This window comes from Hyla sarda, chromosome 11 (genome assembly GCF_029499605.1).
Source record: "Hyla sarda isolate aHylSar1 chromosome 11, aHylSar1.hap1, whole genome shotgun sequence".
NCBI classification, from domain to species: Eukaryota; Metazoa; Chordata; class Amphibia; order Anura; family Hylidae; genus Hyla; species Hyla sarda.
In genome coordinates, this window is record NC_079199.1 from 7,989,521 (window position 1) to 8,015,737 (window position 26,217).

General features: G+C 44.1%; 1 protein-coding gene across 1 annotated transcript in view; it reads left to right on the forward strand.

Moving 5' to 3' along the window:
• The first annotated feature begins 5,876 nt into the window (after window positions 1-5,876).
• Window positions 5,877-26,217, forward strand: part of SAMD4A (sterile alpha motif domain containing 4A) — an 84,522-nt gene continuing 64,181 nt past the window's right edge. Inside the window, 2 exon segments of the mRNA XM_056546420.1 lie at window positions 5,877-6,047; window positions 7,397-7,877. Coding sequence (XP_056402395.1) covers window positions 7,682-7,877 — 196 coding nt within the window. The 5' untranslated portion in view covers window positions 5,877-6,047; window positions 7,397-7,681.

Here is a 26,217-nt window from a genome sequence, read left to right on the forward strand (position 1 = left end):
CCTGGTTTCCTCCAGACATGATGCTGCCCCCACCATGATCACTGTAGGGATGGTGTTGGGCAGGTGATGGGCAGTACCTGGTTTCCTCTAGACATGATGCTGCCCCCACCATGATCACTGTAGGGATGGTATTGGGCAGGTGATGGGCAGTGCCTGGTTTCCCCCAGACATGATGCTGCCCCCACCATGATCACTGTAGGGATGGTATTGGGCAGGTGATGGACAGTGCCTGGTCTCCTCCAGACATGATGCTGCCCCCACCATGATCACTGTAGGGATGGTATTGGGCAGGTGATAGGTAGTGCCTGGTTTCCTCCAGACATGATGCTGCCCCCACCATGATCACTGTAGGGATGGTGTTGGGCAGGTGATGGGCAGTACCTGGTTTCCTCTAGACATGATGCTGCCCCCACCATGATCACTGTAGGGATGGTATTGGGCCGATGATGGGCAGTACCTGGTTTCCCCCAGACATGATGCTGCCCCCACCATGATCACTGTAGGGATGGTATTGGGCAGGTGATGGGCAGTGCCTGGTTTCCTCCAGACATGATGCTGCCCCCACCATGATCACTGTAGGGATGGTATTGGGCAGGTGATGGGCAGTACCTGGTTTCCTCCAGACATGATGCTGCCCCCACCATGATCACTGTTGGGATAGTATTGGGCAGGTGATGGGTAGTGCCTGGTTTCATCAGACCATTTAACCTCGTTCCTCGCAGTCTGATCCTTTTCTGTAATCTCCGGTGTCTTCCATATCTTATTCCTGAGGAGGTTTCTTTCTTCTTTCTCCCATGAATCCCAGATTGTGGAGGCAGCAGTGATGGTTCTGGACCTTCTGGAAGTTTCTCCCATCTGCACACAGGATCTGTGGAGCTCAGCCAGAGTGACCATTGGGTTTTTGGTCACCTCTCTCACCAAGACCCTTCTCCCCTTATTACTCAGTTTGGTGGGACGGCATGTCTTGGAAGAGTCCTGGTTGTTCTGTCTTCTTCTTCCATGTAAGAATTATGGAGGCCATTGAGCTCTTGGGAACCTTCAGTGCAGTAGAAATGTTTTTGTCCTCTTCTCCAGATCTGTGGCTTAATACAATCCTATCCTTGAGCTCTACAGGCAGTTCTTCCCCTCTCACGACTTGTTTTTTTTGGCTCTGATATACATTGTCAGCTGTCAGACCTTATATAGACAGGGCTGTGTTTTCCCAAATCCTGTCCAATCAGCTAAATTTACCCCAGGTGACTCAGAGCAAGATGGAGAAATGGGAGGAGCCAGATATAAATATCACGTGTCATAGCAAAGGGTCTGAATATTTAAGTGCATAGAATTTTTTTTATAGAAAATTAATTTACAAATATTAGCTACATTTCTGGGAGCTGTAGTTTTGTAACATCTAGTAGTTCGCAGTTTGGAGACTAAGGTCATTGTTTCCCAACCAGTGTGCCTCCAGCTGCTGCAAAACTACAACTCCCAGCATGCCCGGACAGCCAAGGGCTGTCCGGGCGTGCTGGGAGTTGTAGTTTTGCAATATCTAGAAGTATTAAGTGGTAATGGCAGCTGTCCAAACTTATTTGGATGCTGAAAGCCTTCCTGGAGGTAGTGGTCTTCAACCTATGGCTTCCCAGCTGTTGTAGAACTACATCTCCCAGCATTCCCTGACAGGGAAGCCATCAAAGGATGCTGGGAATTGTAGTTTTTTTTAAACAGTTTCTGATCCACAGGTTGGAGACCAAGAACCTAGGGCAGTTAAATGATGAATAATGACAATTATTTTTTGCCGTTTCTCTTTAAGAAGTTGTAAGTGTTCTTCATTATTCTATATTTAGTGCGGCCCTAATGTAAACCATTGTGTATCTTGTGAAATACAATCCTGCTGACATTATAGAATTCAGTCATGTGATACCATCCTGCATGTAGTTTTCTCCGTTTATTTGCTTCCTTTAATAAACTATTTTGGATCCATTCCTATTTTCTTAAAGTTCCTTTTTTTTTTTTCTAAAGGAGAACTACATTTATATCCATATGTTTAAAGGAGAACTACACTTATACCCATATGTCTAAAGGAGAACTACACTTATACCCATATGTTTAAAGGAGAACTACACTTATACCCATATGTCTAAAGGAGAACTACACTTATACCCATATGTTTAAAGGAGAACTACACTTATACCCATATGTTTAAAAGAAAACTACACTTATACCCATATGTTTAAAGGAGAACTACACTTATACCCATATGTTTAAAGGAGAACTACACTTATACCCATATTTCTAAAGAACTACATTTATACCCATATGTTTAAAGGAGAACTACACTTATACCCATATGTTGTTACGCCGAGCGCTCCGGGTCCCTGCTCCTCCCCGGAGCGCTCGCGGCGTTCTCCTCTCTGCAGTGCCCGGTCAGCTGACCAGGAGCGCTGCACTGACATTCGCGATGGGGATGCGATTCGCATAGCGGGACGCGCCCGCTCGCGAATCGCATCCCAAGCCACTTACCCATCGCGGTCCCCGGCTGTCATGTTCTGGCGCGCGTGGCTCCGCTCTCTAGGGCGCGCGTGCCAGCTCTCTAAGATTTAAAGGGCCAATGCACCAGTGATTGGTGCCTGGTCCAATCAGTCTCATTAGCTTCAACCTGCTCCCTGTGTATATTACCTCACTTCCCCTGCACTCCCTTGCCGGATCTTGTTGCCTTGTGCCAGTGAAAGCATTTAGTGTTGTCCAAAGCCTGTGTTCCAGATCTTCTGCTATCCCCATTGACTACGAAACTTGCCGCCTGCCCCGACCTTCTGCTACGTCTGACCTTGCCTCTGCCTAGTCCTTCTGTCCCACGCCTTCTCAGCAGTCAGAGAGGTGACCCGTTGCTAGTGGATACGACCTGGTTGCTACCGCCGCAGCAAGACCATCCCGCTTTGCGGCGAGCTCTGGTGAAAACCAGTAGCATCTTAGAACCGGTCCACCGACACGGTCCACGCCAATCCCTCGCTGACACAGAGGATCCACATCCAGCCTGCCGAATCCTAACATATGTTTAAAGGAGAACTACACTTATACCCATATGTTTAAAGGAGAACTCCAGGATATAAAAATGCATCCCCTATCCTAAGGATAAAGGATAATTTTCAGATCGCGGGGCCCCGGTTCTCCATCTAAATGGCGCATGTCGACTCTCCCATAGAGATCTATTGGTCAAACATGCCCCTCCCTGCAGACTGTTGGGGCCCCGTACGGGAGATGGTGAGATGTCCCAATGGTCAGAGAGCCCCCACAATCTGACACATATACTGGAATACTCTTTTTATGGGGGACCATTGGTGCTACACATACCTATATGGCCTTGGTCTCCAAACTATTGCCCTCCAGCTGTTTCAAAACTACAGCTCCCATGTCCGGGCATGCTGGGAGTTGTAGTTTGGCAACAATTCCTCAATAGAAATCCTTGAGTCACATGGATAATTCATATGGAATGTAATGAAAAAAAAAAAAAGCTATTGCATCTTTGAGGTGCAAAATTAGGGGGGTAGTTTTTTTTTTTTTTTGTTGTGTGTAATCCCCGCCATATTTATTTAAACTACTATGAAACAAAACGCCAAAAAAATCTGCATCAAGGAGGAGAAAAATGATGGGGCAATACATTGTGTCTTTTCTTAGCCTAAAACAGTCTCCAAACTGTGGCCCTCCAGATGTTACAAAACTACAACTCCAAACATGCTGGGAGTTGTAGTTTTGTAACAGCTGAAGGTCCATGTGGTTGGAGACCACTGATCTTAAGCATATAGCCGGATTTGGACTAGGGTCACAATGGCACCACTCTTAGTCTACACGCAGTGGTCTCCAAACTGTGGACCACCAACTGTTGCAAAACTACAACTCCCAGCATGCCCAGAAAGCCAATGGCTATTCGGGCATGCTGGGAGTTGTAGTTTTGTAACAGCTCTGCAGTTTGGAAACCACTGATCTACAGCCTATGGCCAGGTTTAGTCTAGGGTCACAATGGCAGCACTCTTAGGCCAGGTTCACAATTGCTTAGCTCCAGACAGAAAACTTCTAACCAGAGAAACTCCGACCAGAAAATTCCGCAGTGTGAATGGGTTCACAGAAAACCCTTTGACCTGCATGATCAGCTTCATGCTGCAAAATTCCAGTCGGAAATTCCATAGTGCAAACCCGGCCTTATACTACACGCAGTGGTCTCCTACCTGGACCTCCAGCTGTTGTAAAACTACAACCCTCAGCATTCCCGGGCATGTAGGAAGATGCAGTTTTGCAACAGCTGGAGATCCACGGTTTGGAGACCACCGATCTACAGCATTTAGCCAGGTTTAGACTAGGATCACAATGGCGCCACTCATAGGCCAGGATCAAACTATGGAATTTCAACCTGCAATTCCGCTTTGAAATTGCAGACAGAAATTCCGCTTACTAAAATGTACATGCGAGTCAATGGGTTTTCCGTCCACCAATTCACACTTCGTAATTTTTGAAGCAGAATTTGTGAGCGGAAAAATTTGCTTTCAAATTTCCGCCTGAAGAATGGTGGTGCTCTTTCTACAGGCAGATCTACTCGCGGAAGACATTGCCGTCGATTGGGAACGGCAATGTCCGCGTGGTCCTAGCGCCGACTGATTCAGCTGCACTCAGAATCTCTAGATTAAACTTCTCCGTCTGGAGATTCCGTAGTGTGAACTTTGCCTTAGGGTCTATTCACACGGCAGAATTTCCGCACATCCGCACCAATTCCGCTTCCACATTCATTTGGGTGGTTTTGTGCGGAATTGGTGCAGAATCTGCATGCGGAAAATTCAGAAGTGTGAATGGAAGTGCGGAATCCTATAGAAGTCTATTGGGCTTTAAAGGAGTAGTGCAGCGAAATATAACTTATCCCTTATCCTTTGGCTAAGTTATAGATCATGGGGGGTCTGAGCACTGGAAACACCCCCTCCCCCCCCCCCTGAATGGTGCCCTGGCAGTCTGTCGCAAAGGGCCGTTGAGAACCCCTCAGGAAGCCGTGGCCGATACACCCCCTCCATGTATTTCTATGGGATACTTGGTGGGAGCGCGTCGGCCGGTGTGGTGCCATATTTTGTGTTTTGACGTGGAATGTGTTACATGACTCGGTCCAGCACTTGAAAGTGCTAAGACGGCTCCATTGGCTGACACGCGGACACCCGCCCCCTACCGGATTGGCGCGCCCCTTCGAGCAGACTACCGGGGCCCCGTTCAGGAGATTGCGGTGGGGGGGCGGGTCCCAGCACTCGGACCTCCCGTGAACTATAACTTATCTCCTATCCTTTGGATAGGGGATAAGTTATTTTTCACTGCACTACTCCTTTAATTTGAAGCGGAATCCGCATACGGAAATTCTGCCGTGTGAATAGACCCTTAGTCTACAGTAGTGGTCTCCAAAGTGTGGACCACCAGCTGTTGCAAAACTACAACTCCCAGCATGCCCGGACAGCCAACGGCTGTCCGGGCATGCTGGAAGTTGTAGTTTCGCAACAGCCGGAGGTCCGCAGTTTGCAGATTGCTCGGCCTAAATCAACTTTTGCGCCATGCGTGTTCTAGGTCATGATGAATGGGCATTTCTCTTTAGAAAATTGTGGAGTGTGCATTGACACTGAAGGAGTGTGCATGATGGTGTTAAATGATGCAGGGGGGGGGGGGTATCTGCACACACTCACACTCAGCTTGCCCTCAGCCCACCCCACCCACTGTCCTCTGCGGTCTCCCCTCCCTAAAGCCTGACAGCAGCAGCAGCAGTGTCGGCTGCACAAGGAATGCGCCCTGCTCCTCCCAAGTGATCCCTTCTCTATTTTGGTGCCTCTCCCCCCCCTCCTCCTCCTCCCCAGTTCCGAGCCCATGACGTAATGGTTTATGTTAATTATTAGCATGTGGGAAGCCTGGGCTGGCGCTTCCCAGCCTCACAGTCTCTGCAAGTGAGGGAGGGAGCTCAGAGCCTGCAAGTCAACATGGCAAAACCCAGGGAGGGAGAGCAACAGCACCTCTAGCTCCAGCACAGGATCCCTGGTGCAATGCACTTGGTGCAGGTAGGTGCTGCTGTCACATTGGAGATGAGGAGGTGGGGGCAGGAGGTCGTAGTCGGGGGGGGGGAGACCCCCTCAGTCCTCCTCATGGAGGCTGCAGCCGCTTCTGTATTTACTGTTCTTACAGGGTTTGTTGACTTTAGCGGAAACTGCAACATTGTATCCAGTCCTGTGTTTATAAATATGTATCAATTCTGCTCTAACGGCTGCGCCGGGAGATAATGGAGATCTGCACTAACGGATCCGTCTACTGTGTTCTGCTGCTGAGTTTCCCTATTAAATGCAGAATTATTTTTTTGTATATTTTTTTTGTATTTATTGTGAATATGTCCTATACCAGTATATATGTATAGTCATTGTAGACCTATACTTACATCTGTACTTGTATCCATGTAGATATATATACATATATATATATATATATATATATATATATATATATATATATATTTCTTGCTGTAGTGTAATCTGTTGTGCTGAATGTGTCTTTACCAGTATATATGTAGTGTCATAGTAGACCTAGGATATTTATTTCTGTACATGTATCCTTTTAGCCCACATACACACATATGTAAATGTGTAAATATAGAATATATAATCTGGCCGTAGTATAATCTGTTGCGCTGCTGTCTGCTACCTCATTGACTGACATGTAATGAATACATACAGCGCTGCCTGCTCCGGCACAGGAAATCCACTTTTACCCCCCCCCCCCTTTTTTTTTTTTTTTTTTTCTTGCAGTCATCTGGGGGCAACCCCCCCCCCCCCCCCTTCTGCATCAATATAACATTCGATAATGACCATAGCTCGGATCTGAGGTGATTCCATATGTTAACCCATGGAGTAATTTCTAATCTCCATACAACAGTTGGTTTCTTGCAAGAAAAGAAAAAATTATTGGGGGGGGGGGGGGTGTTTAAGATCTATCACTGGAGGGAATTTGGCAGATAACTGTAGATTTTTCTGCTGGAAGGTTGATGCAGATGTTGCTGACTTCTCTGCCTCGGTGACTAAATGGTTACATTTTTTTTTTAATTTAATCACTGCACCAAATGGAAAAAGAGAGGTTTTCCTATTATTTCGGGGTTCTGGGAGACCGCTGTGTTGGTTCGCCCTCCTGTGTCAAGGTTTTATATCTTGGAGGTAGTGGAAAGTAGCGGTTTTGTCGGACGGCAGATGTTTAACTGTTGAGGGGGGAAAATGAATAGAGTTCCTTTTAACTTGCAATGTCCCCCCCCCCCCCCCTTTGGTCAGATCTGGGAGTCATCTGTTACGTAGCGTTGCATTGAGTCACACGTTTGTTGCGGAGTATGTGTCACATCAGTATTTTTTTTTAATTTATTTTTTTGCAGTTGTGAACATTGGCTTGGAATGCGGGTGTGGAAGAGTCCGAGAGAGAGAACCCGAAGGGACGTCAGATTCTGGAAAAACACCAGCGAAAAAGGAAAAAAAAAACACGACGAGTATGCCTGAAGTGGATAATACAACTGTAGATATATTTCTATCATAAAGCCGTCCCCTGCAGAAGAAGTATTGCAAAAAAATATATATATTCTTTTTTAAATTTTCCCATTGAACCATTTTTCTTTTTTACGTCTCCAAACTTCTCTGTGGATCCTGTAAATCTTCCTCTCATCATGATGTTTCGGGATCAAGTTGGAATGCTCTCTGGTTGGTTTAAAGGCTGGAATGAATGCGAACAAACTGTTGCGCTGCTGTCCCTGCTAAAGAGGGTGAGCAGGACCCAGGCCAGATTCCTACAGATCTGCTTGGAGCATTCCTTGATAGACTGTACGGAACTGCACATACTTGAAGGGGAAGCCAACAATCCCGGTAAGTTCCCATTCCAGAGTTTGATGTTGAGCAGGATGACTGTACCTGATACAATAGGGCACCTCAAAGGTGAATACTTGCTTTTCTTGAATGCATTTCCCAGTGTGCCTCCAGCTGCTGCAAAACTGCAAATCCCAGCATACCTGGACAACCAACGTATCATACATAGGGCACCTCAAAGGTAGATACTTGCTATTTTTTAATGCATGGGTCAGCATTTCCCAAGTCTCCAGCTGTTGCAAAACTACAACTCCCAGCATGCCCAGACAGTTGATGGCATGCTGGGAGTTATAGTTTTACAACACATTGGCTGTCCGGGCATGCTGGGAGTTGTATTTTATTATTATTTTTTTAACTAAGAGCCGAGGAACGTGCTCTCGAATCACCCAAAGTGCAAGAAAAAGTGCAAACTGTTGCACTAAAAAAAAAAAAAAAGTGCACAAAGGATGTGGGCTATCGCAAGTCCTTCTCCGGTAGGAGAGAGGCCTCCCAACAAACCTTACCCTTCGCCTCTGGACCTTCCAGGTTCAATGTCCCTTTTCACAGAAGCTACTAAGAGACCACAAATGCTCCCGCCATCCCCCTTGGCGTTAGCCAAGGTATCTGCCCACAGAGCTGATAATGGATCAGTACCCTGCCCATGCAGGAGTACCCTGGGTTTTTGCAGGGAGGTGAGGAACCGAATGGCCACAAACCTCTCCCCTAGACCGCCAGGAGGGACACCCAGAAGGGATACCGCATCCTAATATTCCAGTTAACACACAACACGTAAAAAGTGACACTGTGACAAAAAGGAAATAAATAAATGAATGTGTGCAGGTATTCTGCCCGGGCATCCGTCCGGATCTATAAAGATGTGTCTGGTCCTAGCCAGAAGGCCGGGAATCGAGGTGAGTGCCACAAGGTGAAGAGATCATGGTGCCCGTGCTCCACACAGTGAGCCAATACACCCAGTGAGTTTCGGCACCTCGGGGTCACCACTCCCCGAGGCACTAAGGTACCTCTGCTCTAGACCCCCTCAGCTTCATGGCGAGACCCGCAGGAAACAGGTCACATCAGGGCAGCCGTCGAGCTGATTCCTCAGAACCAGCCCCAGGACACCAAACCACTGATAAAAACACATCCTACACTTGATCTTAGCCAAAAGTCCGAGTAGCGGGGATGTTGTAGTTTTTTTTTTTTTTTGAGCCGAGAAACATGCTCTCGAATCGAGTGCAAGAAAAAGTGCAAACATGTTACCCTAAAAAAACCGTGCACAGAGGATGCGGTCTATCGTAAGCCCTTCTCCGATAGGAGTGAGGCCCCTTAACAAACCAAACCCTTTGCCTCCGGACCAAAAGGTACCTGCGAGGTTCCAGGTACGATGTCCCTTTTTGCTGAAGCTACTAAGGGACCACAAATTCTCCCGGCATCCCCCTTGGCATTAGCCAAGGTATCTGCCCCCAGAGCCGATAAAGGTAGGTACCCTGCCAAAGCAGGAGTACCCGGGGTGTTTGCAAGGAGGTGCGGAACCTAATGGCCACACACACCTCCCCTAGACCGCCAGGAGGGACACCCAGAAGGGCCACCGCATCCTAACAAATCCTGTGAACACACAACACGCAAAAAGTGACAGTGACAAAAAGTTTTGCAACAGTTGGAGGCACATTGGCTGGAAAACACTTCCATGCATGAAGACCTCTCTGATCAATTCATTGGGAAGGGAGTATTGTTCCTCATTAAAGAGATCAGTGATGTTTGGAGACTTGTTTTCAGGCAATGCACCATGGGAAAATGACTATGCAAATAGAAAATGAAGAATATCCTCTCATACTAACCCAACCAATGAGACCCTGACTTGGTTAATATGAGAGATTTCTGTAGAGGACAAAGCAGGGTAGGGTACTGCTTTAGGCCAGTGTCCCACCCCCCACCTGTTGCTCATCAGCTGTTGTAGCACTACAACTCCCAGCCGTTTCAATGCTCCACCTCCCATCATGTCCCCGGTATTGCAACAGCTGGAGAGCCACAGGTATGAGAACGCTGCCTCAGGGGAGGTGACGACCAATGTCATTAGAGGGCGAGGTGATGGCAGAATTGTGGCAGACTGCAACTTTGACATGACTCTAAACTGGTGCAATTTCTTTATTCACGTTATGGTTGTCATTTAAGCTTCATACTAGAGGTCACTGTCTTACCTGGCCATAGAAAACATTGCTGATCAAGGCTGGGCTCTTGCCTTAAAGGGGTTCTCCTACATAAGGTGACTTTAGTAATGAAGTGTCATATAGTAATAGACATGTTTACCAAGGATCTGTGCTTGTGTTGGTGGTGGTGGTCGTGTCCTGTGTCCCTACACTGGTTTGTTTTTGGGAACTGGCTACTTCCTGTTTCTGTGGCCTCCCTCAGACTACAATCCCCAGGATCCTTCGTTTCAAGATGGGAGGTGACATATTTCCCTCCCACACACTGGTCACACCATCCATTGCAGCACAGCCACGCTTTCTTTGATCACATGACTTGCCCGACATCACCTGATACTCAAGCTGTGGGTCTGTGTGATGATGAATGCACATGTGCGCCAGTAATGTCATCGGGGGGCTGGCTTCACACACAGCAGGCAAAGCAGTCAAGCCCCCTTTCAGCACCTGACTTGTGATGTATTGTCTTGGGCTGCACAGCAGGCTGGGAGAGGTCCGAGACAACACATTTTGTAGGCTGCAGAAAATGATCTTCTGTGGAAAAGAAAGATAGACAAAGGAATTTGATACCAGACGGCAAATACAGGTAAGTGAAGTATATTAGTAACTAGACTAACTTTACTGCCCCTGTCTTGTATCCAAAGAACCAAAAAACCCCGGAATACCCCTTTAAGGGAAAAGGCAATCTTAAGATGGAAAGGAGATCCTTCCATAAGCTTACGGGAGGAAATCATATCTTCTCCTATTACAATGCAAAGGGGCCATGTAGCCAATGTACTTATGAAATTGAGCTTTTAAGGGGAAGGTTCAGACGAGCGGATCCACAGCGTACTTTACGCTGCGGATCTGCCGCCGAAGGAACCCTTCAGGGTGCCTCAGACGTGCCTGCTCGAGAGCACTGTGGACAAGACAAAAAAGGAAATTCAAAAAGAAAAGAACTTCCTCTGTAGCATACAGCTGCTAAAAAGTACTGAAAGGGTAAAGATATTTTTTTTAATAGAAGTGATTTACAAATCTGTTTAACTTTCTGGCGTCAGTTCATTAAAAAAAAATAAATAAATTAAAAAAAAATTCCACTGGAGTACCAATTTTTTTAAAGTGTTTTTTTTGGCATTGCTTCAGTTGTCTATAGACAAGTGGTTTCTAAAGTCTACACCTGGAGACAGCTGGAGGCACCCTGGTTGGGAGAAAAACTGGTCTACAGTAATGCACTTGTCCTGGGTTGCGCTTTTCCAGTTGATGCTAGTCTTCCAGTGATCACATGGTCTACAATGGAGAATATATATATATATATATATATATATATATATATATATATATATATATATATATATATATATATATATAATATTACACAGGTGTTTTTCTAAAGATCTTATATTTTTATTCTTCCGTAGTTTTACATTAAGGGGCATCACTTCTTGCACCTTGATATCGTGGCCACTTAGCATCCAGGTGAACCCACGCCCGTCGTTCGCCCTTTGTTCTTGGCGCAATCGTCTTAATCTTTGTACTCCTATTTTTATATACTGCAACTACACCGGAATGATGGATTGTGTTTATTTTATTTTTTTTTCTTATTCTTGCAGTTTTTTCCAGAATGACTAACTAAGTCAGATCACGTAGAGTCTGGATTTTGTTGGCTTTTTTGGCAAGGTAGCTAGTTTCATTTTAAGTAACATGCAGCATGAGCTGATAATTCATCCACTGTGCAGTTTTTATTTTCTGCCGTGTGTTTTAACCTGGTCGATTCTCGGCTGTAATAATGTGGCCGGGAATTTTATTTATTTTAATTTTTTTTAAATCTGTGAGCCAAAATGAAAAATGATCCTGTGAGGAAGATTTCAGATTATTTTTTTTTTATTTATGTATTTAATAATACACTTTGTTTAATAATAAATGTATTTATTTTTTTATTTTAGGGTTATATTTATTTTTAAATATAAAATGAATAAAATTAAATGAATATAGAGAGAAAAAAAACTATAAAATTAAAATTAAAATGAAGATTTTTTTAATCTATTTATTTTAGTTAAAAATATATATTTATTATAAAAATTATATAGAATTTATTTATTTATTTATTTTTTTCTCTTGAACTTAGAAAAGGATTTGAATCCGGGCCTATAGGTTCATCACACCTTATGGCAGTGTTTCCCCAACCAGGGTGCTTCTAGCTGTTGCAAAACTTCAACTTCCAGCATGCTGGGAGTCAGGGGCAGACTGACCTGCCGGTCCATTCGGACGTGGTCCAAAGTCCCGGCCGGGTAAAGAGCCCGCTGCAGCTGCTGAGGATTAAGGACACTTGTCCCGGATCCTCAGTCAGACAAGGGCTACTTTGAGGTGATGTCTTTCTCTATATAAATATCCCTGTGCTGCTCCTGCTCTGCGGGTCATTAGCAGAGACAGGCAGCAGCGCAGGGATGAAGGGAACCTGATTGAGGGCTCCGCCCCCAGCACAGGAAGAGGGCGGGGCTGAGAGCTGACAGTCCTCCCAGGAACACAGAACGGCCGCTTCATGTGAGGTGAGTGATGTCCCATTGAGCTGCCTCTCTCCCCCCTGATCAGCAGTATATTCTGGCTGGGTGATGTGTACAGACGCAGCCCCGTGGGGTCACTTTTCCCTTCTCCAGTGTCTACAGGTTGCTGTGGGAAAATCACTCCACTTTTTCTCTCTCACACAGTTTGATAAATCTGAGTCATTTGTCATTTTTGTGTAGAAACAAACCACTCCAAAATTTGCAAACCGTTATTTTTTAAAGAAAATTTGACCCACAAATATTTGCTTTCGCCATAAATTGTATGGTAAAATGAGTGATGTAATGACAAACTACCTAACTAGTTACCGGGGTACTTAATATACCTGGCTTCCGAATTACACACCTACCTACTTACCTGGCTGGCTACATAACTACCTAGTTAGTTACCTACCTGGCTACCTACCTACCTGCCCTTTTACTGTGCAGGAGGGCATTCTAACAGTTCGGGGCCTATAGATGGGGATATTGTGTAGAGGGGAGAGCACTGTAAAAATGCAGAGTGTAACATGTTTTTCTTACATATGTTTTGGCTTGAAGAAGTCGACATAGTGGTCTGATGTGGACAGAGAAGAAAACAAAAAAAGAACACTGATCAGAAAAAAAAAATTGATTGTGAGTCCTCAAATGTAACTGTAATCATCTATATGGTATACACATCCTGTATACAGCTGGTTCTCTCTAAATGGCCCCCTATATAATCATTTATATGGTATAAAGATCCTGTGTACAGCTGGTATATACCGCTATATGGGAACTGTATGGGGGAATACTGCTGTGTGTTTTTAGTGGTTTAATTCAGTACAGTATGTTGGTATAATCCAGTTATTGCGTAGTGGTATATATTTCCTCCTTGTATACAGGTATTATTGATGATGAGAAATTCTTACCTACGTTATATATATATATATATATATAATATATTATACTTTGTATGTAGAAGTGGTGCATGAGGAGGGAATAGGGGTGGGGCAGAGGTGTGGCCAGGAGCCAACTGGGGGCCCTGAGTGTTGTCAGTCCGCCCCTGCTGGGAGTTGTAGTTTTGCAACAGCTGGAGGCACCCTGGTTGGGGAAACGCCGCCTTATGGAATGAGCATAAGAGCTGGATTGTGATCTCCCTGTAAAAGGTAAAAAAAAAAAAATTTAAAAATTGGCTGCGGCACCGGTTCAGTGTATCTCCCAGTGAGAAGAATGCAGGGGCTTATTCCAGCTGTTTTGTATTAGAGGCTGCAGGAATTGGCAGCTGTCTTCTCTGCCAGCTTAAAAAAAAAATATCCCGGGGGGCTACGTACAAGATCTGAAGTGTAGCAATAGGACCTTTTTGGTGGTTTAGTTATTTCCGTTGTATCAGAATGGCACACTCCTATTGGATATAATAAATTTGTTTTCTAAGATCACGTTTTACCTGTATTTACTATGATACTCATGGCCCGAGTGTTTTTGCCTGTATTGTTATACACATTAATGCTGACAAGTATTTTTTGGGTATTACATTTGGTTTATATCATAATTTAAATTGTACCTGGTTATTTAGAAAAAAAAAAAAAATTACACATAAAAAGTTTTGATTGGTCGGGGTCTTAGTGCTGGGGCCCCCCGCCGATCAAAAGCACAAGCAGAGAGATGCGCATGGTAACGCACTTCACTCCCCGGCTCTCAGCGATGGAGCTGTCAAGAGAAGCAGGACAAAGATCACTGAGAGCTAGCGAGCGAAGCGCGCTACTGCATGTTTCTCTTGCATTTTTCTGATCAGTGGGAGTCTCCACCTTGAGACCTTGACCTTTGACATGTCAAGTTTTGGACAGTCAGGTTCTCAGTGCCATGACCCCCACCGTTCAGGGGAACCAGCAGGGAGAAGTCTATGGGGCCTTCAGGAGAATAGGGACGAAGATCACTGAGAGATGGGGAGCGAAGTGTGCTGCGGCATGGTTCTCTTTTGGTGGGGGTCTCCCCTTGGCCCAGGGCTGTGGAGTCGGTAGATAAATGTTCCAACTCCGACTCTGCAGTTTTTTGTACCTCCGACTCCTCTGTATTAATATGCGAATGTATTTATAAACACTTACAGTTGAATCCAAGTAGCTGTTCCATCAAGTTCTTCTAAGCTCTTCTAGCAGAGAGAGGTAGTTGGGCAGAAGCTGCTGCCTTCTCCTTTTTGTGCGCTGATCTGCTGCTGAAGATAGGGCAGTGGGAGGATCCAGGAAGGGGCATTTATTATAAAACATGATTTCCCTAGTAAACTTTAAACATGACTATGGGATTCTAAGCTAACAATCGGAGTTTACAAGTTTTTATAGCCTTAGCTGAATGGCAGCAGTTTTTCCATTGGTTTACAGCTTCAGTCTTGAACTATTGACCCTCCATTCCCTTCACTTATACAAGTGTCTCTTGTCCTGCAAAAAAACATATTTCCTTAATCCCTTATCAGTGAGAGGCGAGGTTAACCATGGGTTCCCTGTAACAGCAGAACACAACACTATGGAAAGTATAAGTATTGCCGCTCCTAATTGTGCGTTGCGTGCCATATAGTGAAGCATATGAAAAGCTTCTTCACGGCCAACGGCTGTCCGGGCATGCTGGGAGTTGTAGTTTTGCAACATCTGGAGGTCTGCAGGTTGAAGACCACTGCTCTAGGGAAACCATGGCTGAAGGATTGCTCTTTGCTTAGGCTAAGACTAGGATTATGCCTTTTACTTTGATAGCAGCATATACTAACCAGCCATTCTGTGTGGGCATGCTGGGAGTTGTAGTTTTGAAACAGCTGGAGGCACCCTGGTTGTAAAATACTGGTCTAAAAATTGTGGTCCTGGTCCTGTCCCTGTTTGCTTAGGGTCCCCGCAGCCAGAGTCCCTCCATGACAATAGGGCTCTCCCTTAGGACTAACCCCCTAGTCGCCTCATGTAAATGTTATTTAATGCATAAATAAATATATATTTAATATGGTTTATAGGAATACTTCTGTATAGGACCTTAGAGGTCATGTGCCTTTAATTAATTGTATTATGGTTCAAGGACCTTTGGGATCATGTGATATCCAGAGTTCACTGGGATCATAACTGATAGGTTCGGCTGACCAATGACCTTTGTCCCTCCCCCTTTAATATATAAGGGGCTGCAGCCACTAAATTAGCGCTCTTACTCTCTTCCTGCTGGACTAGCAAGCCGCACTAATCTCAGCACAAATCATCAATTCAAGCTAGACCCAAAGCCTAAGAATCCGCAGCCACTAAACGGGAGTTACTCAAAGCTCAAATACTCCAATCTCCAAAAAAAATAAAATTAAATAAATAAATAAATAAAAAATAGTAGCGCAGTGGCTAGCAATCAAAGCTCATTTATCCGGAGTCCCAGCAAACCTGTGAGGGACCTGTATCCCGGTTCACTCGTAAAAGACTTGTCGTTGCATAAAATATACAGTAAAGTTGCTTCAAGTTTACTTCAGAAAATCTGCTATGGACATTCTGTTATTTCTCCCTGCCGTTTGTGGGATGGATGGCGATAGGACAATTACATTGAGGAAACCTCACCCTGGCGTCACGACAATTAAAGGGGTATTCCAGGCAAAAACTTTTTTTTATATATCAACTGGCACCAGAAAGTTAAACAGATCTGTAAATTACTTCTATTAAAAAATCTTAATCCTTCCAATAGTTATTAGCTTCTGAAGTTTTCTGTCTAACTGCTCAATGATGATGTCACGTCACGGGAGCTGTGCATGATGGGAGAATATCCCCATAGGAGCTGGACAGCTCCCAGGACGTGAGTCATCAGAAAGCAGTTAGACAGAAAACAGCGACTCAACTTCAGAAGCTAATAACTATTAGAAGGATTAAGATTTTTTAATAGAAGTCATTTACAAATCTGTTTAACTTTCCGGAGCCAGTTGATATATATATATATAAAAAAAAAAGTTTTTGCCTGGAATACCCCTTTAAGGGTTATCACCAATATACTCTACACTATCACCTGCACCACATATAAAATGCAATCGACTAACAAACGGAAAGTTTGTCAGGACACTTATTCGCTAAATCATCGCCCATCCACCCCCCCTTTGAGAATTGGTAAAATTTATAAGGAAGACGTTGGTATCTATGGTGCAGAACATTACGCTCTCGCTGATGCTTTTTTTAGGAAGTTTTATGCAAATAGTTGTAGTCATTGAAACTTTCCCTCGGCCTCAATGGAATGTGAGATATTTGTTATTAGAGGAAGTGGGGAATGAAGCGATGACGTCCTACGTCGCTTCTACTCTATAGTATATTATTTACCCTTTAGTCTTCATTCCTGATGAGCAGATAGAAAAACCCCAAAAAAGCAAACCTTGGCCTTTCCGACCAATCACATTTCTGATTTTATGGTAGAAAATCACAATTTAGAATCCTATTGGCTGCTGTCGCTATTATTGACTCTTGCGTGGTACACAGTGCGCTTACTCTTCTGCTGCTGGACTTAAACTTCTCACTGTAAATAATAGATATTTCTTATTAATAAAAAATAACAATAATGAGAATATTTATTGATAAAAGATTTATTAATACTTTTTATTTTTATTGTAGTTTTTTATTATTAAATATCATTATAAGTGAGGAAACAAACGCAAACACAGGAAGAACATACAAACTCCTTACAGATATTGTCCTTAGTAAGGTTTATAACTAGGGCTTGGAACCATTCCAGTGGTTTAAACTTTGGGTTATTGAACATCTTTAAAATGTGTACATCCATGGACACAAGAAAAATAATCCAATGCTTAATCAGGAAGTCCATGATTAAGGTCATGCATTGACCGAAACATGTCGGATTATAGTTCTTTATTAATCCCTTAATGACCAACGGCGTACCTGTACGCCCGTGGGAATTCCGGTCCCCACCGCTAGCAAACCGTGGTGATTCTGGGACAATCGGGTCACCAGGTCACCCGGAAAAAAGTGTGATTGGGGCAGTCAGAGTTGGCACCAATCACCCTTGCCCAGCAGGAGTGAGGTGGCACCAGTGCCACCTCGCGACCTGCGTGATTAGTCGGCTGGACCAGTCGACCAATCACCTGTCCTTCTGGGTGGCATCAGTGGGTGATCAACAGTGGGGGGAGGGGGTGATCGGTGGTGGGGGATGTGGGGAAGCTCACCCGGGGTCCGGTGTGGCGGTGGTCTCCTGAGGCGGCGGTCCTGGTGGTCTGTAGCGGAGGCATCCAACAGCAGGAAGAAAGCACTGTTTGCCTCCTGCTGTTGCTTAGGAACAACTCCTAGCATGCACAGCCAAAGGGCATGCTGGGAGTTGTAGTTTTGCAACAGCTGGAGGCACAACTGAAACTCCCAGCATGCCCTTTGGCTGTCTGGGCATGCTGGGAGTTGTAGTTATGAAAGTGTGCCTCCAGCTGTTGCATGCACGGACAGCCAAAGGGCATCCAGGGAGTTGTAGTTTTGCGCCCCCCCCCCACAGGTGGGTTTATAGTAAGTTTCTCACTACAAGTTTTAGATGCAGCTAACTTTCCGTTGCAGCCCAACCTCCCACCGGAAAACTCCTGTGAACCCCCACCCGTGTGAATGTACCCTAAAAACGCTACACTAACACATAATAAAGGGTAAAACACATGCATATACCCCTACACAGTTACCTACCAATAAAAAAGAAAAAGGTCTTGTACCGCACTGTTAACAAAACGGAGCCTCCAGCTGTTGCAAAACAACTACTCCCAGTATTGCCGGACTGCCATTGACTGTCCAGGCTTGCTGGGAGTTTTGCAACAGCTGGAGGCACCCTGTTAGGGAAACGCTGCCGTAGGGTAATTTTGGTATCGGAGGCAAATGTAATTCTTGCATCTGGGTCCATCCCTATGCAAATATCTAATTTAGTCCTCAAATGCACATGGCGCTCTCTCACTTCAGAGCCCTGTTGTATTTCAAGGCAGCAGTTTAGGGCCACATATGGGGAATCTCCGTACTTGGGAGTAATTACCTAACAAATTTTGGGGGGCTTTTTCTCCTTTTATTCCTTATGAAAAGGTAAAATTGGGGTCTACACCAGCCTGTTAGTTTACACTAACATACTGGTGTTGCCCCATACGTTTCATTATCTTACAGCGCTGATTGGCGCGAAACATATGTCGCTCTAGCCTTTGACAGCGCCCGCTATGTGTACTCACGCTATACACCTACAATAAGGCACTAAAACGGAGCGGTGAGTGCAGCCTTTTCATTTAGGCTTTGCACCACCACCTTTTGTGTTGTATACTGTACACGCACTGTCAAAGGACATTGCGCATTATTACTTGTAGTGCCAGATTGTTTCTCCATTTGTGATATAGTTTATCACCGATCCTCTAGATAAATGTACGATCCACACGGAAATTGTTGTCGCTGGCTTGGTGCTACAGATTAACATGGACACCGAGTAAAATTATAAATACGTAGTTTTTCTTTATCGGGCCGACTCATTTTAAGATTCCTTCTCCCTTCATCAGGTTTGTCTTAGCTTTAAAGGGGTACTCCGATGGAAAACTTTTTTTTTTATTATTTTTTTTTTAAATCAACTGGTGCGTTAAAGTTAAATAGACTTGTAAATTACTTCTATTAAAAAATCTTAATCCTTCCAGTACTGATTAGCTGCTGAATCTACAGAGGAAATTATTTTCTTTTTGGAACACAGAGCTCTCTGCTGAGATCACGAGCACAGTGCTCTCTGCTGACATCTCTGTTCATTTTAGGAACTGTCCAGAGCAGCATATGTTTTCTATGGGGATTTTCTCCTACTCTGGACAGTTCTTAAAATGGACAGAGATGTCAGCAGAGAGCTCTGTGTTCCAAAAAGAAAATAATTTCCTCTGTAGTATTCAGCAGCTAATAAGTACTGGAAGGATTAAGATAATTTTCAAATCTGTTTAACTTTCTGGCACCAGTTGATTAAAAAAAAAAAAAAAAAAGTTTTCCACCGGAGTACCCCTTTAAGGCATATGAATGTTTATAAAGGGGTCCCCAGCTTAGGACCCCCTATATTAACCAGAGTAAAGAACTACTGAGAAGCTGTGTTCACACTGGAGGAGCCTGTCCATGATATGGTCATCCATTTATTTGGGTGAGTACAATGTAATGGTGCCTTTCTGTCTGGCTACGGAGACCCCAGCAGTATGGGCCTGGATGGATTCCATTTACAAGATGTTGTCGTATGGCAGTGTTTCCCATCCAGTGTGCCTCCAGCTGCTGCAAAACTACAGCTCCCATTACGGAGACCTGGAGTAGACTGGATTAAGAGGTCCAGTACGTATGCTAACGATTTGTTGGAAGCAGATGTAGTTCGCCCCTGGTCATTGTCGGCTTTATTACACACTAAATACTGAGCTTTACCGAAGGATGTAAGAGGAGGCCTACTTAGAAGAGATACGGTTGCAGCCTGGAAGGCCTGCAGAGACTGGCTTAAAGGGGTACTCCGGTGGAAATATTTATTTATTTTTTTTTTTTTTTGTAAATCAACTGGTGCCAGAAAGTTAAACAGATTTGTAAATTACTTCTACTACTACTACTTCTATAAAAAAAAAATCGTAATCCTTCCAATACTTATTAGCTGCTGAATACTACATAGGAAATTCTTCACCGTCACACAGTGCTTCAGCCGATCACTGGACATCGCTGCGGCTGGTCATAGGCTGAAACGCCGTGTGATGTTTTTGTCTTTATTTCGTAACTGGATTGTAAAGTGATGGCGCTGCTATGACCTCCGAATGTTTTGCGCAGCATCATGTCCTCTGCGTGTGTTGATCTCATATATATATATATATATATATATATATATTATATATTTGTATCTACCTTGTATCTATATATTTATCAATCTAATGTCTCAATCTTTTTGCTATGCCTTAAAGGAGATCTGTCAGCTCTATAACTTGACCACTGAGCATAGAAGGTAATGCTGAGTTGCAGCATGCAAGCCTCCTCCCTCCCCCACCCCTCTCTGCCCTGCATGATTGCTAAACAGGACTAGGCTTCCAGTACTGATCCCTGCAAGTCAATCACACGTGGCAGGAAGGGAGGAGGCGTGCAAGTTGTGACCCAGCCACACCTTTTTGACACTTGAGCTTAATATAGGGCTGTTTCCCTGTTGTAAATGAACTATTGTGTATACTTTGGGCTACCTAAAAAAAAGAAAAATATTGCTGCCTCATTTTATAAAACAAAACAAACGTGAATGGCAGCAGAGGTCTCTAATCTCTAATCATCTCATTTTGTAGCCTGTCTTCCAGGGACAACCATGTCGCTACAATTCTCTCCCCCCCCCCCCCCCCCCAACGTTAAAATTTGAGCAACTCTGGAACTCCCTATATACACGTTGAGTATTTGCTGCATCATGTTGCACTGAAATAGCTTCTGAATAATTAGGAAGGTTTCAAGTTGCAACATTTTGCAATCCTTCTCTATGACTGTGACATTTCTTTGCCATGTCCATTTGGAAAGCTTTTTGCCCTAAAAGTTCTTTACAGCTCTAGAGCAGTGGTCTCCAAACTGTGGACCTCCAGGTGTTGCAAAACTACAACTCCCAGCATGCCCGGACACCCGGCATATTTCACAACTACAACTACCAGCATGCCTACACAACAAACGTGTTGCAAAACTACAACTCCCAGTGTGCTCGGACAGCCAATGTATTGCAGAACTACAAGTACCAGAAAGTCCGGACAGCCAGCCTATTGCGAAACTTCAACTACTAGAATGCCCGTACAACCAACATATTGCAAAATCACAACTCCCAGCATGCCCAGACAGCCAACATAATGCAAAACTGCTACTCCCATAATCCCTGGACAGCCAGTGTTTAGCAAAACTACAACTCCCAGAATGCCCAGACAGCCGACGTATTGCACAACTACAACTACCAGCATGCCTACACAACCAACGTATTGCAAAACTACAACTCCCAGAATGCCTAGACAGTAGGCGTAATGCAAAACTACAACTCCCAGAATGCTCGGACAGCGAATGATTGCAAAACCACAAGTCCCAGCATGCCCGGACAGCCGTTGGCTGTCCGGGCTTGCTGGGACTTGTTGTTTTGCAACATCTGGAGGTCCACAGTTCGGAGACCCTGCATACAGCCCCCCATATCTCAGCATGTGACTATGACCATTCCTGCAGTCTCTGTACATACACTACACATTTGTGGTGTCCCGGTACCGTATTGCATACCGTACCTTGTATGGTGGTCCCCAAAGTCAGAGTAACTACGCTCAGGTAGGTTCCTCCAGGTGGGACAGCCCCTAGTCGCCTCTTCTCTACGCTAATTTTGTAATGTTTATACATGTATATATTTAATAATAATAATGTATATTTAATATAATGTATAGTATACTTACCTTGTTGGCGTCGCAGGACCTTCGGTCATGTGACTGTGTTAAATCCTCTGTGGTATGTTAGAGGACCTTTTGGAGGTCCTTGGGTCACATGTTACCCGTAATCCTGTGTAAAGGTGATTGACAGCAGTATTGGACCAATTAGCACTAGTCCAGCCCCTGCCCATATAAGGGAGCTGTAGCCAATGATCGCTCTCTTGGGTTTCTGCTCTAGTGGATGCCGGACTAGCAGGACGGATCTGCGCAACTTTCAAAGACAAGCTAGGCCTAAAGCCTTCCAGCCTCAGCCTTAACTAAACCGTGAGTTAAAATCTCAATCCCCGCTAAAGCTAGCGTGACTACTGGACCGAATCTAAACCCCTAAATCCAATGGATCAGCGCAACAATTATCTTCCTAAGCTCAATAGACTCACAAAGTCCCAACCACTTGTCAAACTCTAATAGACTTTGTTATATGGACTGTTCCTGTTCATTATTGCCTAAAATCTTCAGTAAAAGTTCCGACGAGTTTCTGTAAATCTTCGGTTGTGGACCATCAATTATTTACTATCTCCCTATCGCTCTTGGGACGGGTGGCGGTACGACAAGCATACAGAGAATAGCCCACACCCTGGCGTCACGAATAGTAAGGGTTAAGCAATCACCCTTAGTAACCGCACAGCTACACCCCCTATACCCTATAACCCCAGGCTATCAGACATTTACAGCAGTCCCTATATGTTTCCCTTGCAGAATATCCGGATCTTTCTTGTATAGTTGATACACTTATTGTTTCTTCTTATATAGTGATCCCTCAACTTACAATGGCCTCAGCATACAATAGTTTCAACATACAATGGTCTTTTCTGAACCATTGTAACTTGAAACCAGACTCAACATACAATGTTATGGACATTGAAATGTGTCACAACTGGAGGAACTGGGCATTTTACTGGTAAATCACCTCTATTACTGAAGTGCCTGCACTGACTGGCTGTCTGGTAGTGCCCCCTACAGTACAGGGAGGAACTACAAGTTCTGTACTACTCCTTACCTGTGCCAGGGTTAGCTGCTCCTTTGGACACCAAGTAAGGGCGGCTCCATTTTGGACACTTGGTGTACTGTATAGGACCCTGAAGAAGCCCCTGTCCTCTACATAAACCATTGTTTCCCAACCAGGGTGCCTCCAGCTGTTGCAAAACTACAACTCCCAGCATGCCCGGACAGCCAACGGCTGTCCGGGCATGCTGGGAGTTGTAGTTTTGCAACAGCTGGAGGCACCCTGGTTGGGAAACAGACATACATACAGTGATTTACAGCTCCCAGCAGATCTTTCTTACTTTTATATGGAAGGATTTGCTTTATCTATATTAGTTATCTACTTATTTTTCTTTAATCCTCCCTTTTTTCCTATTTTTGGATGACATTTTGGTGGCTTCAGAACCAATTATCAGGTTTCCATAGAATTATGGTCTCAACATACAATGGTTTCAACATACAATGGTCGTCCTGGAACCAATTAATATTGTAACTTGAGGGACCACTGTATAAGATTCCACCATGAATAAATCTTTGCCGTTTTGTCGTCTCTTAAGCTTACGTTGGGTTTTTGATGGTGTAATTTACTTTCATCTCTTGTTGACTCCTAATCTATGGGGTACAGGCTGAGCCATGCATACATTGATCTGGAGGTGCAGACGTAAGGGAGAGTTATTTTAAAGTTTGTCCGTCGCTGTAATTAAAGGGGTACACCCACCTTACACATTAATGGCATATGCGCAAAATTTGGCTGCCCTCTAGCAAGTCCTTTCCATGAGACCAGGGAAGGGGCTTCTGCCAAAGATAGCACCACAAACGTGCAAAAGGGGATGGGCACAGGTACCGCTGGACCCCATAGCATCCTTATGGTACGAATGCAGTTTTTGCTCCATATTGGATCAGAACCCAGGACCGAGCACTGCAATTCCTATTGATTAGATCAGTGTTTCCCATCCAGGGGGCCTCCAGCTGTTGAAAAACTTCAACTCCCAGCATGCCCGGACAGCCAACAGCTGTCTGGGCATGCTGGGAGTTGTAGTTTTGCAACACGTTGGCTGTCTGGCCATGCTGGGAGTTGTAATTTTGCAATTCGTTGGCTGGCCGGGCATGCTGGGAGTTATAGTTCTGCATATGTCAGCTCTCTGAAGAGTCACATCTCGGAGTAGTTTTTTTTTTACTTCTGTCTCATCTACTCAGGTTGTCGCCTATATTACCTTTTTTCACATGTTTCAAGGTCAAGTTGGAGGAAAAGCCTTTTTTAAATCATTCTGAGCGTTATTTTTTTGCGTGCAATAACAAGAAAAATCCCAACAACTCTCAGACGCCCGGAGCTGCCTTGTCTAATGTAGGGAATGATGCGCTGGAAAGAAAAAAAAAATACAGCTACGGGCCATTCCTGAACTTCAGCAGACCTCTAGAGCAGTGTTTCCCATCCAAGGTGCCTCCAGCTGTTGCAAAACTACAACTCCCAGCATGCCCGGACAGACAATGTGTTGCAAAACTACAACTCAGCTGGAGGCACCCCAGTTGGGAAACAACAATTCCCAGCATGCCTGGATAGCCTTTTGGCTGTCCGGACATGCTGGGAGTTGTAGTTTTGCAACAGCTGGAGACAAACTGGTTAGGAAACCCTGCCCTATATTGTTGGTAATCTTATAATGTGCCTCTAGTTGTTGCAAAACTACAACTCCCAGCATGCCCGGACAGCCTTTGGCTGTCCGGGCATGCTGGGAGTTGTAGTTTTGCAACAACTAGAGGCACCCTGGTTGGGAATTGGTGCTTAAATTGTGGATAATATTGGGATAACCCCCTCTTGAATATTTCATGCTTTGCTCCTTCAGGCCCTGCATTAGGTATAACGTGGACGTCTGAAAGTAATAATAATAATAATATTATTTATTATTAATAATAATAATTATTAATATAAATATAAATATATATAATATTTTTTTTATATATATATTATAAAATATATATATATATATATATATATATATATATATATATATATATATATATATATATATATAATTATTATTTTTTATTAGTATATTTTCCCTGGTAGATTTTTATTCCATTAGCTCGGGTTCCGGCCATACCCCACTATATTAAGAAACTTCTCTTCTCACCTCCTATAAAGCGTGGTCAAGGTCAGTGTTCTATTTTTTATTTTTTTTTATTTTATTTTTTTTTCTCCCCCCCCCCCCCCCCCGGCTATAAATACTTTTGGGTAGGCCGCCGTTAATTTTTGTTTCCATTTAAAGCCGCGGCTTTTATTTACAGTCTCGCTCGTTCGTTCTTCCCATTTCGCATTGTCTGGTCTATGGGAGCTGCTTTTCCGAGGCTTTCTGCATTGCAGACATTGTTTTAGCGTTTTATAATCTGTTGCTTCTGTTTACAGGAGTGTGCGCCGAGCCTCGCGTGTCACAATGGAATAAAGCTATTTCTGTCGGCATGCGCTGGGCCCTTGATCCTAGTGAAGGCTGCGGTGTTCACAGAGAATTATCAGTTTATGCACAACGCCACATAGACGACACACTAGTTTGGTTGTAAAATGTGTGTGTTTATGTATATGTATAAAAAAAAAGAAAAAAATATAATATATATGTGTGTGTATGTGTGTATATATATATATATATGTATATGTGTGTGTGTGTGTATGTATATATGTATATGTATATATATATGTATATGTATATATATATATATATATATATATATATATATATATATATATATATATATATATAATATACACACACAAATATACACACACACCATCTCCCATAAGTGAGTCCTGCCCTCTGCTCCATTATAAAGTAGTACATGGCCTATATAACAGTGTACAATCTTGTGTCCCCTCAAAATAACTCAACACACGGCCATTAATGTTTAAACCTTGGCTTCAAAAGTTCTATAAAATTTTGTGTGGTCACTAGAGATGAGCGAACTTACAGTAAATTCGATTCGTCACAAACTTCTCGGCTCGGCAGTTGACTTTTCCTGCATAAATTTGTTCAGCTTTCAGGTGCTCCGGTGGGCTGGAAAAGGTGGATACAGTCCTAGGAGACTCGCTCATCTCTAGTGGTCACTATTATTTTCCAGCTATGCCTTAACGGAGAACTCCAGAACATAAAAATTGTCCCCCATACTGCCGGCAGTAAAAAAAATAAAGATGTACATACCTTCCTCCCCTCCCCCGGGGCCTCCGGTAACCGTCTCCGGTCTCCGCCACGATCCTCTTGATCGGCAGTGTGACGTTTCGG